The 14,741-nt window shown below is 36.2% G+C and overlaps 1 protein-coding gene across 7 annotated transcripts in view; it reads left to right on the forward strand.

The window, feature by feature from the left end:
- The first annotated feature begins 1,492 nt into the window (after nucleotides 1-1,492).
- Nucleotides 1,493-14,741, forward strand: part of LOC135216681 (papilin-like) — a 382,576-nt gene continuing 369,327 nt past the window's right edge. For all 7 annotated transcript variants that reach the window (XM_064252077.1, XM_064252084.1, XM_064252080.1 and 4 more), the window contains exon 1: nucleotides 1,493-1,747. In XM_064252077.1, the coding sequence (XP_064108147.1) occupies nucleotides 1,725-1,747 (23 nt within the window). In that variant the 5' untranslated portion in view covers nucleotides 1,493-1,724. The remainder of the gene's footprint in view (nucleotides 1,748-14,741) is intronic.

Below are 14,741 nucleotides of genomic sequence, written 5' to 3' on the forward strand. Positions count from 1 at the left end.
GATGGAGAAAACGAAGATTAGGATCTTGGAGAAAACGGGCTAGGGAAGGCCACGGTAGAGAGTAACAAACGAATGCTTTGAGAGAGACGAAGAAATGCAGACATTGAGAGCGAAAGACAAGGCAATAATAAACGAATGATAAGAAAGAGGGAGGTTGAGACAATGATAGAAAAATGACAGCGATCTATTGTCTTCAAGTATGTTTATAGGACTAGACCTCGGCTCTATTTTCAACTATTACTTAACTGAAGAATTATGCATTTTTCGTATGACCGTTGTTAAATTATATAACATTCCCCAGCCATTTGGAAGATAACGCCAGTCGAAAAGCTTACAAGATTTTCAGCAAGGCTTAGTTTTCCTTTATTTCTAAATCATATGTTATTGTCCGATCTTGCATTCACAATACCCGAATGTCAACAAAAGGAGAGCAAGGCTCAAAGTTATAGTCCGTCAGCCCAACAATAGTCACGAAAAATAAACATATACTTAACACATACATTATGCAACCTTACGAAAAATAAACCTATACTTAAATCACATACATTATGTAACCTTACGAAAAATAAACCTATACTTAAATCACATACATCTCTCTCTCTCTCTCTCTCTCTCTCTCTCTCTCTCCACTGAACCAAAACGGAAGAATATATCTTGCACTGAACAGTAGTGCTTTTAGCTTACGTAGACCTATGCTCGAAGTCAGAGCCCGACGACGGTTATACGGTTTTCTTGGCTTGTTAAGAAATTGCTGAGAATGAGTAACAAACAAAAATATTTTAAAAACAGTTAGAAATGAGTTTCTCCTTTTAGCATTTCTTGGAAAACTAAAATCACGATGCAATGCATTTTGAATCCTCATCTTGATTAGGCTAACTAGTTTAGCTAAGCCTTTCTTTTCTCACAAAATTGCAGCCCTGCTTTCTCAATATCAAGTTCTCGTATCGGAATTTTGAAGAACTATCCTTCCCGTTCAGTGCACCATAGACCTTACTCACCTTATTCTTATAACGGCACTTCTAATTCCTTTCGTAAAACTGGCAATATAAGGAAGGTTATTGTTGATATAAGTATGTAAGAAAGACAATGATAAGAATGTATTATTCGAACTAGAAATCTAAGTTAGATTCCAATTTCCACCGGCCTGCCTCCTTCTTGGGATGTTCATTAGCGTTCACCAGTATTTCTTACTGGTACTTACGACGTATTGGGAGTCTTAGAATTAAGGTTTATTCAATCTTGGGACAATTCCCCTCTGTCCCCCTGAAGAGATCTGCAGAAAGCGGGCCTGAAATAAAGCACCCTTGAACTAAAAGAAATTTCGGTCGCAACCCATTTCTTTCATGAAAAGGGGTTAGTATTTCATGGGTATCCTGAATGTGAGGAAAGAAATGAAAGAAATTCAAATATATTGCAGTACTGGGTAACTATAGAGGTCAGGAGGGTAGTAAGAGCAGGGGCAGCAGCGGTACGGCCTCGAGTCGAGTCCCAGACCCGGAGTCCGTCGTCAGAGTCAGTGTGCGCACGGCAGTAGTGGGTGGTGGACACTCGTGAGCGTGCTTGTGTCCCGCTGCCGGTGTGCGTCGGTCTCCCTGGAAAGTGGCTTTCTTGTGTCGTGCTTTTGTAACGTCGCGCCGGCCGGTCCTCTCTCATCCAAGGCCTTTTTAAGACAGACAGCCCTTAAAAGGCGCCCTTTGGACGTGTCGAAGGGTCTAGAGAGTAAAATGGGAACTTCTTTCATTTCTTGGTAAGTAAAACAGAGCTAAAAGTCAGCACGCCAGGTCACAGGGTGATTCGTTGATGGGAACGTTTCAGTATTTCATATTTCAGATATCAGTATGATTACAAGTGTATTTGGGTATTGACTGGCTTTGAAATATTTCCTTTTGGATAGCTTTTCGCTAAAGGGTGAGGGTACATTTATGAGCAAGACTTAATTTTCTGAGAATCTAACGCTGAAAAGAAAAAAATATATTTTTCTGACTAACAAAAAGGGGACAGATATTCATATAGAATATTCATAAAGGTAATTGCCTTGGAAAACAAACTTATGTAGAAAGGAATCCTTTCATGTGGAAAAAGAGGAAATCGTGAAGACATTCATGAATAAGTATAAAATTGATAAGCAAACAAGTAATTACTCACGGACAAAACAACAATATATCAGAAAGGCGATTGGGACTTGAATGCAGCTACAGAACAGCATTAAAGTTTAAGAATTAAAAATATGTTATTTAGTGGTGGTAAAGTGAGCATACAATAATAAGAAAGTGGATTGTTAGGATGAAAGGCATTTGTTCTGTAGTGTAATATGGACTTAGCATCCCAAAGTTTTGCTATAATAAACGTGTAATTACTTTCTCTCTGGTTGCTTAGGAATCCTAATTTGCTCTTCCGCATTGATGAAATGAATTAAGGAGACTGTGTATGAAAGAGAGAGAGGAGAGAGGGAAATTTCTAGTGAAAAAGAAATTCAAAATGAAAGAAATAATAAGCGAGAGATTGAGAATAATTATTTAAACACTTTACAAGACTAAGAAAACCGGTCACAAGTTTACTATCGATAACTTTCGTGTCAGCTTACGAAAGTTTCATTTGTTTGACTTCATCTCAAAACATTCGTGATGTCTCTTGTTCAAAACTTTATTGAAGCAACAGTCAACAAAAGACGAAGGAGAAAGTGAAAATTAATTTTCACTTCTCATGCATTCGAGTAAATGCTGGGAGTTGCTGCTCTCTGTCTCTTTTTGTGCAAGTCAGCCCAATAAACATCGACGTTTTCTGTTGCATCTTGGAAAGCATTTCAACTATTGAGAGTCCCATCATTGCATTTTCGTTGCGTTTCAAGGATTTTCACTCCTTTCATGTTATTAGCTGTAAAGCTTTTTATTTTTTAATTGCCAGCAGTGATTATGATTTCCCAGAAATCTTCAATTATGAGAAGCCATAATACCAGTTGCAAGTGTTAAGTGTCGATTAGTAAGCGCAGGTACTTACCAGTCTTCTGATGTTGGTCTGAGTAAGCAAGATGCTGCCGCAGGCGCCTCTCCACAGTTCTCTCTATAAGTGCTATTTATCTGTACTAGGTTTTTTATATCTTCATATATTTTTTTGCGTAATATAACTGAAGGAGAGAGGATATTTTCGAGATTTTTAGAATTATTAGTGAGATTTTTTGCTAACCATATATATATATATAGCTATTAATTATCAGTATACTATATATTAGATATTAGTATAGTATACATACTATATATCTATATATATATATATTATACAATATAGATGGTTAGCATATATTATATATAATAGTATTAGTATATATTAAATATATATGTTATGTTGTAGGAAGCCCACTAAGAATTGGAAAAATTGATAGTTTTTTTAATCTTTCGGAGAGTACATTCTCTCCCTCCTTCAAAAGTGAAATAAAAGTTACAAAAAATACCAACATACAAGTAGTATATAGTTGTATCAGGAGTAACTTTGCTATATATATATATATATATATATATATATATATATATATATTATATGCTATATATATATATATATATATATATATATATATATATATATATTATGTGTGTATTTATTTGTATACTGTATCGGGAAATTATAGCACGAATATGCATAAAATGAATTGGTAACAAAGCTAATAGATAAAAAAAGACCACCAGGGAAAAAGTAGTTTAGACTCGCTAACAACAACGGAAAGAGACGCAAGAGAAACGACGATCATTCACGCGGTATAGTAAAGAACGACAACAAAACGAACCCAAAAAAAACTATGTTGTACTTTTTGCTTGACGTAACCTTTACACTGTGATGAGTGGCTAGATGATTTGACATAATCATCTGGTATTAAAGTGAGAGAGGAAGATGAAAGGAAAATTGGTCCATCAACTTGCCTGGTTGATCCCAATGAAATGCTCGTAAGAAGCTTGCTAAACGAGTCGGTTGTTCAAGTGCCCTACCATTTGCCCGAATAGGTATGCGAAGACCACTAGCATTTGGTGTCAAAAAAGTGAGACAGACGTCGGTGTTTAGCACTTCAGATGAGATTCATGGCTAATGGTTGATGCTAATCAGTTATTTAGGAAGTCGGGATGATGAGAGAGTGGAATTTGATGGAAGACAGACTCTTGTAAAGTTCAAGTGTGAACGGAGCCACAGGAGAAAAAAAAAAAAAAAAAAAAAGTCTTACTCGATGAATATTTTGATTGGCCGTCAAGCGAACAAGGAGAATATGGTATGAGAGGAATATATATAGATAGAAAAAGTCTGATTCAATCATGAATGGAATGAGAGAGAAGCAAAAGAAATGGACAAATAGTGAAAGGGAGCATTTTGGTAACATTTACTACAGGTATTAGTGAGTGAAGTCCTAGTTTTTCAAAGATGGTAGGAGTAACAATTTAATGTAAAAACGTTTTTCTGGACAAGAGTCAAATAAAGTCAGTCACTTTTGGAATGAAAAGAGAGCGAAGGTGAAAGTGAAAATTATAAAAAGGAAAACTGACTCATTTGTATGTGTTACAACAGTCAGTCATCTCGGAGATTACTCAGACTGGCATCCATTTTGAATAAACTCAGATCGGAAACAGACGCAGAGCTTGCAGCCATAACTGAGCGGCCTTATTAACGAGGATCGTCTCTCTCTTAAATGGGGCGTGCCATAAAGACATGCGAAAGTAAACAAATTCAATCCTTGAGTAAACGTGTTCGATCTGAATCTTGATTTTGTTGATCGAGCTGCACCCAAAGCAGAATCACTTCTGTGGCTTTGGCGAGATTTTGTGATGCTCAAACGATGTTCGTTTTTGAGGGCTTTGCGAGACGACTTTCTCAAAAATCATGTAAATGATTCAGAAATATTTTCAGGACGGTCGTTGCAGAGCTGTATGTGGGATTTATATTATTAGCTTCATTTTCTTGATAATTCTTTGAAGAAATTCAAGAGTTTTGATTTGATATTTGTAGGTTTGACAGTATTGTTTACACTGCTACTTTGAATTTTTTTAAATAAACTGGTCGTTTCATATTGTGATTTTGACGTTTTCAGATTTTTTTTATGTCGCCCTTTTTTTTTATAATTACACTCGAAGTCGTAGCTACTTCCGTAACCAACATAAACGCCATTGTATATATAGAGAGAAATGATCTATAGATATTTCTGTGTATTATTTTTCGTTACTTAAATTCAAGCTTTAGCTCCTAAAAGTCATACGGTTTCATTGCTTACACGATAGTCTTTGATGCGAAAGTCCTGCTTTCTTAAAAGTGCGTCTATGGAGTTGGCTCCAAGCTTTCAGTGCCCCAGTTGCCCTCATCTCATCTCTCCCGGAGGCTGATTGATGAGGTTGGCTTTATTGCTGATGTCATCTTACGAGAGTTAATAGAATCTGCTAATTAGCCCATGCCTTTATTGGGAGTCGAGCTTATAGATTCCGTACAATTAAATAATTAACGAAGAGACTGTAATATTGATAACAATAAATATAAAACAATTTCTGATTTTTTAATTTATATTTTTGTGGAGGGGGATCTTTTGTATTTGCTTATTTTTCATTAGAACTTATTTTTTTTATATTAGAAATACTTCTGTGTTTTTCGTCTTCATAAGGACCTTTGACTTCGGGAACTCACTTTTTCGTTTTGCTTTGCACTCGAGTTATGCAGGCAGCTTTATGCATCACTAATGTTGGCGTGCTAGAGAACAGTCAGACTCTCTCTCTCTCTCTCTCTCTCTCTCTCTCTCTCTCTCTCTCTCTCTCTCTCTCTCTCTCTCTCTCTCTCAAAATTCTTCCTTCCACTAATTTTAAGCCAAGCTTCCCTCTTGAGCAACCAGCTCAAATTCAGTATACTTTTACTGAGTTTAAATATCATCAGAAAAATGCACATGTCAACACTTGGGGGATGCAAATGTTCCGGCAAATGGAATGAAAAGTCAAGTGCTGATGTTTTCGTTGCAATTTAATACCCGGAAGACCATCGTATGACAAGCACACCTCCCTCATTATGTGGAAATTGGATAAGTACATGATGCTTATAGTCAACTTTGATTTTTTTTTCTTCGTTTGTTTGGGGTGTGTGTTATGCATTCATTGGTTACTTAACTGTTAAAGTTCGACATTTTCTGAACTCCTGATAAATTTCCTAATGTCTCTTTCATATTTTTTATTTTATTTTAGGATAATTTTAGCCAATTTGCATCTCTCTCTCTCTCTCTCTCTCTCTCTCTCTCTCTCTCTCTCTCTCTCTCTCTCTGTCTCTTATGCTCGTTACCAGTTTCCCATCTCATCTCTGTCGACTGGTATACAGGGGTCGTTCGCCAGGATGAGAGGCGCGTACGCTCATCCATAAGCTCTCACCTCCAACGATGTATTATTCTTTGCTTCCCCGAAATCGTGACTGGCTCAAGTGACGTTGAACCTTTATGACTTTTCAACCTAAAAAAGGAGTAAATAATTTCATGATTTTAGCGATAGACGAATTGTAAACGTCAGATTGACGATCCCGTTTGACTATTTTATTCATCTTCACTTCGCACGTCTCAAGAGCTAGTCCTGGTTTAAGAGAGAAAAAAATAAATGTGCAACGCAAGGATAATTCCACGTTCATTCATACATGCAGGTTGTGACAGTAGAATAGCTGAATTCCTGCCCGTCTCACTTTTTCTGTCTATCTTGGGGCGTTCAGTTTGTGGCTGTTTTCTTATCATTTCGTTGTGCAGGAAGGCTTGGCGTTGCCCTTCCTTTTAAAGGTATCCTAAATCACAAGCCACGTGAAGCGTTTGACATCGATATTCCGTAAAGTGGCTACGAAACGCTTCTCTGATTCGTTGCTCTGTTGAAGCCACACTTCACTTTCCTCGAAAAAGGGAAGTACGAGCAAAATCCCTAACATCCATATTTGGTATTTCTGGTGTGTCTTTTGTTGGCCCACCTCTACACGCAAATCACTGCTGTGTTCCCCAAAGAAAGGCTCAGGACCCTTTCATGTCCTCCGACGGAGTAAGAGAAGAAGAAGAAAGGTTAGAGTCAAAGCATCCATCCCCCCTGGCGTCTGATCTGGGCGAGATAAAATCATCACACTGCGTAAGATTGTAATCTTAAACGATTGTCGAAATTGCGTTATTTTACGGATCACAGGAATTTGTGGCCTTCTTGGGAGGAGTCCCCTCATTTGCAGGTGCGATGCTCTTAAGGAGATCTCTGTGGTAGAGAATGGCAGGAAAAGTGTGGTATTTTGCATCGACAAAAGTCATAATTTGTTCAGTGCAAAGTTGCTGGGAAACGGAGTGCATGATTATGTTCATGTAATTTTGTTAATGTCTTCTTCAGGGTGTTGCTCTAAGAAAGAAAAGAAATCTTCTCTCTCAATCTCATCTCTCTCTCTCGTTCTCTCTCTTTAATCATTCAATTATTCATTCATTCCTTCATCATTATTCCATGCATTCGCGATATCCTCTCATTAGTTACGCTTGTACGATGCCTTCAAATCATAACATGGAGATCTCATATCAGCAAAACATAAGATGACAAGGGGATTTTCTCTCTCTCTCTCTCTCTCTCTCTCTCTCTCTCTCTCTCTCTCTCTCTCAGTAAAGCTATATCGTTGAGAATTTTTTTTTGTATAAGGGGAATTTGAAAACAAGGAAAGGTGAACTTCAAAAATAGTTGTGATACTGAGCTGTCTGGAATGTGTTAGAATTCCTGTTCGGGAGTTGAGTCGGGATTTCCCACTTCATTTATGTATGCATGTATAGTTTATATATATATATATATATATATATATATATATATATATATATATAGATATATATATATATATTACACTGACTACTCTTTAACCTATTCTAATAAAAAGAAACCTGGTGAATGAATACCCACCAATGGCAGGAAGTATCTGATTGTATTGGTCGTCTTTCCGCTACGGCGATGGACTTATAATCACAATGTGCTATCATAATTAAAGGTGCGAGAATAGACTATTGAAATCAGGCGTCTTTTCATGTGGCCTTGAGAATTAATGAGGCTTTGTTTGTTCTTGCTGCTACGATCTCATTATACCTTGTTATTCATTATAAAGCATCATACTAACGATAATTACGGATGGACAGCCTCCGGGTAGGATTCCTCCACGGGCCGATGGCACGGAAGAAACCTTTCGAGATAAGTGGTCGTGAAATAAGCAAGCCTGATTGATCTCTCTCTATGTTGCTATTATCTTCCTCGATTGGGGTGGAGCGGGTGGGGTTGGTTTATAGGCCCAGGTTGACCAATTTGTGGCCTTTTGTAATTTAGGGGCTCCTCGGCCGGCGGGATCAATGCCTGATCAAGTGATCAATCGCTGCTTGGCGAGGGAGTTGGAAATGAGCTTTTTGATGGCTGAATAGGCAGGCCTAAGTTTAGGCAGACAGTCTAGCGGCCAGGCAGACCGTAACCCTGGTTTTAGGGCTGGTGGAGAAAAAGGCTGAGATATCTGCCCCTGCATCCAATTTGTTGCTGGAGACGAACAGAAGAAGGATAAGTAAGTCTGAGGATGAATTTCACGTTTCGTGCGCATTTGAATAAGGCGGCAGATCATCGCAGACGATTCTGTAGAATTTATGATGTTTGTCAAGTGATGTTGATGTCGCGCACTGAGTCACGGCGCTCATTAGCCCCTGCGACTTTTTATAAATAGACTGTGTGAAGTGAGCTACAACTTCTTAATGCGCCTTATGGATTCAAGGGAGCAGGCTCGATGATGCTACATTTAGCTGTTGCTAAGAGGCTTCTTATTGTTTCAAGAGGTCCTCTATAATCAAAAATGTTGCGAGATTGTTTTAAGAGGTCCACAATAGTGGAAAATATTGCGAGATCGTGTATAATTTAAAAACCCTTTACAAAAAGCTTTCGAACACTTCCCATGATTCATTTGGACTGAAGATGAACCAGGGAAGGGTTCGAAAGCTTTTTCTAAAGAGTTTTTAAATTATACGCGATCTCGCAACATTTGTTATTATTGTGGACCTCTTATATAGAACACTGTATATACTCTCGCGATAGAGAGTTTTTCCCAAATAAAGGCTTCTTATTATTATGCACTTCTGGATTTTGTCTTTATTGTCTTTAATTGTTTGTAAGCAATGTCGAAGGAGATTCAGAAATCAGAAGGACCAGGAAGGGCGTCAGATATGGACTTGTGATGGGATAGGACCCTTGGGAATCCGGAATATACAGTGGATTATTTGCTCAGTGATGGGAATTACGAGTTTATCTTTGATTCCACTGAGATTTGATGCACTTTTAACTAGAAGGTTCAGGTTGATGCCTTAGTTTAATCTTTTTGCAACTCTCCTTATGTATGTATATCACTGATTTTTATTTCACGACTTGACCTCAAGTGAATGTCTGGAACACGGATAAATAATTAAATTTTATACATTATGTATAAAGTATGTATATATATTTTGTATTTGTATGTTAATGATGATGTATGTATGTAGTATGTAGTATATGTGTGTGTTTAAATTATATATATATATATATATATATATATATATATATATATATATATATATATATATCAGCAAAAGCCACAGGGAAAATTTTTAAAAAGAAAAGACAGAGTGCCAAGTACTTTCATGTATTTAACACATCTTCGGGGCACAAAGTGCCCGAAGATGTGTTAAATACACGCAAGTACTTGGCACTCTGTCTTTTCTTTTTTTTTAATTTTCCCTGTGGCTTTTACTGGTAAACAAAATCACGTGCTTACTTTTGTGATTTCATAATATATATATATATATATATATATATATATATATATATATATACACACGTATATATAACATATTTATATAATAATATATATATATATATACATATGTATATAATATATATATATATATATATATATATATATATATGAATAACTTGATCACTTAGTTGTGCCTGAGTAAAGGGTCGCACTAGACCGAAAGTGCTTGGCTATCTCGCTTTTTCATTTTTTTCCTTCGTGGCAAAAACCTTTATTTATATATATATATATATATATATATATAGATATATATATATACATATACCATATATATATATATATATATATATATTTATATATATATATATATATATCATGTGTTTAAAATTTATATATATAAATATATATATATATATATCATATATATATATATATATATATATATGTATATATATATATATATATATATATATATATATATACATATATATATATTTATATAGGTATATACGTATATATGTAATATATATAGATATAGATATATATATATATATATATATATATATATATATATATATATAAACTAATTCTACTCACGATTTCTGGCTAAAGATGGGTCCTTTTCCTGGCCTGATATGAAACCCTCACCATCTCAGTAAGGATGTTAGTCTTATGCCTTTTTTGAAACTTCTAATTTAATTGCCACCAAAGTAATGCTTAACCAATTATTTTTTATCGTGTTGACTTGGAAAGATACTGTTATATTCACATATTACTTATATATATAGATGTATATATAGATGTGTATATATATATATATATATATATATATATATATATATTATATATATATATTCATACATACATTAGAAATAAAATTGATGATAATTTATTCGTCTTCTGTTCAACCTTTGTAAGTGAACAAACTTTGAGAGCTCATTTTTTCCTTGCTAAAGAGAGTACGATTACAGGTATTTCACGCTTATGTCGGTTTTATGTACTTAATAATAAGACTTGCCTCACCATGAAGGAGTAATCATCTTTTATTAGTCCTAGACACTCGTGCTAGTAAGATTCGATTTCTCGGTATTATTCTCCAATTTTGGTATCAGAAATCCGTAGAGATATGAACCCCTCTCGTCCAATTTAAATTGATAGTAATGAGAACTAGAATTTTTTTTCCAATTATATATATGCTATGTTTAAAATCTCCTGCAAATTGTAAATGGGTTACGTTTAATATCGCAGATATAAATTATCCTGTGTCATAAAGGTGCAGGAAACTGTTGTGTTTCTCCGTCAGACGCCGATTGAATGATCAAGTAAATCTTAGTACTGGCTTCCGGCCCGATCTGTGTTAAGCATTCATTCGTTCATCTTATTTATTTGCTACAACCAAGCCACATTCATCAATTACAGTTATTATTTCTTCAACTCCATATACGATGCAGCACCGTAATTAATATAGCAGTTTGTTTCTTCATTTCACAATTCGTCTCATGACCAGATAAATTGTCATGAATTGCTGTAAGGTGATTTTAATAGGCTCAGCTTAGCTTGTGTGAGACGAAACAAAGGCTCTCTCCTCGTTGTATGAAATGAATGCACCATTTCGGATGTAGAGAGGAAGAGAAGCACATAGTAAGAGAAAATAACTGAACAAACCTCCTGCTAGTATTGTAGCTTTCTGTTCCATTTGCGTTAGCGACATTAAACACATAGATCACAAATATTAATATATATATATATATATATATATATATATATATATATATATTATATATATATATATATAGTGTGTGTGTGTGTGTGTGTGTGTGTGTGTGTGTGTGTGTAGAATCCACTGGTGATTTTTACCAGATACATATGTAAATGTAATAGCCACAACGCCCTGTTAACTTCTCAAATTCTTTTCATTTTTTTTAAACGCTTGTTACTACAAAGCCTCCAGATCCAACACACACACACGTGTGTATATATATTTCGCTAACGCAAATGGACAGACAGACAGACTGTACCTTATTCCCTCACGAAGCCTTTAATTATAAATCTTTCCCTTTTCGTAGCGAAAGCTATAATAAGACGATGGGGTTTACCCAAGGAGACCAGGTCTATGGAAATTACACCGACCGTCAGCAACCCTAAACCCCGCAATTTTATCTCGGTTCTTAATACCCTGTGAATAAGTACGTGTCGGGGCGTCTCGTAAATCGCCGGGCATCATATATATGTCCTGTAGGATGCAAAGGAGGCAGACGGACTTCCTTGTGTCAAAATATCCGACCTAAGCGTGTTATATGGCCACAGAAATGAATGGAGCTTACGGGGGACAAATTCGTTTAAGCCTAAAGTACGACAACAAATTGCGCAAGTGTTTTCTCAATGCTGTGAAATACTTATTCAGATGCCACGAAGTGGATTCCGTGGAACTTAGTCGGATACTTCTGATGCTTTTCTCTGGTCTATTGCATTTTTTACTTTGTTTCTTTGTTACAAATGTCTATTTTTAGAGGGTGATGTTACCATCCAGAGAGAGAGAGAGAGGGCGAGAGAGAGAGAGAGAGAGAGAGAGAGAGAGAGAGAGAGAGAGAGATAGATTTGTGAATGAATGAAAGAGAAGTAACTTAAATAAAGAAACGGAGAGTGAAATTGTTTCAAGTCACGTGTGGAACTGAAATATCTTTATCTCTGTTAAGTGATCTTACTTTGAATGACAAAGGGTTCATACAACGGCAATGAGTCCTCAATTTGTTTGGCAGAATGCGACTTTTTGGCCACTCTAACCTAGCTATTTGACTTATTCTTAGTATAAATTTGGAAGACCTCGAACCGGAAGCCAAAAAAAGTAGGAACCACCGCGTGATTCACTTAAATGCTTTTTTTTAACACTTTCTTTCACTCCCTGTGCATGCAAGCATGATGTTCAGACTCCAGGTTAATCTAGTGTGTAAGCTGAACTTTTGTTTCGTCCAAGTGAACATGAAAGAAAACATTTCTTGTGAAGTTCATTACTTAGTATTTCGTTTTATTGTGCTTGACTTCCAGTGATTTTCGTATATTTGTGTAATCAAAAGCAACGCGTTTTTTCAAGTCTCCTCTGCTGTATTGATGAAGTATCTCACACGCTTATGTACCACGAGTTCAGTAGGTTTTGAGATTCGAAAGGATGTTGGGAGAGTTTGTGCACCGGAATTTGGCGGAGCTTCAGTCAAGTCTTAAGCTTTTATAAGTCAATATATGTCGGCGGGAGGAGTAATCATATCACCCTGTCAAAACTTGGTTTGGAGAGAGAGAGAGAGAGAAAACAAAGGAAAAGCGAGAAACTGGCTGCGAGAATAGACGTTTCTTTAATTGATGTTTGAAGTGGTACGTTTTATTGTTGCTCGTCTTCATTATTAATACCAATGCTATTTAAATCACAAAAATGTTTGATATTGGTGAATTTGGTTTTTTCTCCTCTAATCTTTTTACCCTTGGTTTGGTAAAAGTTCATTTATTTTAAGGAGAGGCTGTTGAATTATTTTACACTGTATTATAGTTCTCTGGTAGCCGCCTGTTCACTCCTTTCTTATTGATTCTGCTATAATTTTATATAGGATGTCATTTCATACTCTTCCCCGTCATCCCTTCAATGTCCCTTGAGTTATTCCGATAAAAGTAGTTATTTTCCTTTGTTTGTTGCAGCTTTTTTCCTTCATCATCTTCACAACAAGTTTTTCTCTATGGATCCCAATCACTTGTAATGGTTTTCTTTCCCGGCCTCCCCTTGAAGGACGGCACAAATCTCCCCGCCATCACTGCTCGTAGATTGCCTATCGCAGTGCAACATGACTCCGCCATACTACAGCTGCACGAGGTTATATCTCCAGATGTCTACGCGTCTCGTTTCCTGTACTTTCACCCATTCATTATTTCTTGAACTCCCTCCCCTCTCCTCTGTCCCTGATAACTCCCCTTCTCGCCCTCCCATGCCCCTCGTTCCTTCTTTATTCGTCTTAGTTCCTTATTTGTCGGAGATAAAGGAGCCTAGGAATTGTGGGTCTTCCGAATTAATGGTATCAGATGGTTGGCCGGCCGCCTCCACTTGGCCACCATCATTGCGTCCAAAAATATATGTTTCGTCTTGTGTTGGTCGAGCCAAAAGGAAAGACGCTGTTAACAAGCATGAGATGATATTATCGTGGCAGTTCATTCAATATCTTTTTCTAAATATATTTTGTCTTTCAATAATAGATCCTGTTTAATATACACGCCTTATATCTATTGATTTGTGGTTGCTCATAATACCTTCAGAAATAATCATCTTTATTTTTGTGTACAGTTCCCCGCTGCGTTACCAGCAACTCTGCGACAGACAAAAATATAAGTTGTTTGTGTGATTTTTAAATCAATACATACTGATGAACGTTGCGGTTGGAATTTCTGTTGGAATTACCTCAGTGAGGAGATTTATCACAGCCTTTAATGTCACTGATTTAAAAGATCGTTAAATCCAATCTCTAGTAGAGTACTTCAGTAAGGAATGCAAGAGCAAAACCTTTTAGTTCCAGCAATATAAAAAATCGCATCCAAAGTTAGTAGTGCAGGCTTAAGGCGAGTGGAAAAGATAAAGGAATCAGTGGAATTTTAGGAAAGCATTCACTATCAACACGTACTTGATTTTCTTGTAGTAATTCAAAGTTAGTCTTTGAAATTATATTTTCGAAGCATTTAAATAAAAATCTAATACTCAATAGCGAGCCGAGGGTAAAAGAGCCCGAGCTCAGCCATTGGTGACCAAAAATGTTTGGAACTATTTAAGAATTTTTTCTGGGCTTTTAAAAACTATCTCATTAGGTTCCTCTGATTTTGACTGCTATTTTGGTTCTATGTTTTGTATGGTCTTGTGAATTACTGCTGGTATATTTTCTTCATTTTGAATATTTTCAGAGTTACTCTGTCATTTACACTGTGGCGTTAATGAGAACCCTTCAGTCTTATTTCTTATAGTA

Source organism: Macrobrachium nipponense, chromosome 6, assembly GCF_015104395.2.
Source record: "Macrobrachium nipponense isolate FS-2020 chromosome 6, ASM1510439v2, whole genome shotgun sequence".
Classification (NCBI taxonomy): domain Eukaryota; kingdom Metazoa; phylum Arthropoda; class Malacostraca; order Decapoda; family Palaemonidae; genus Macrobrachium; species Macrobrachium nipponense.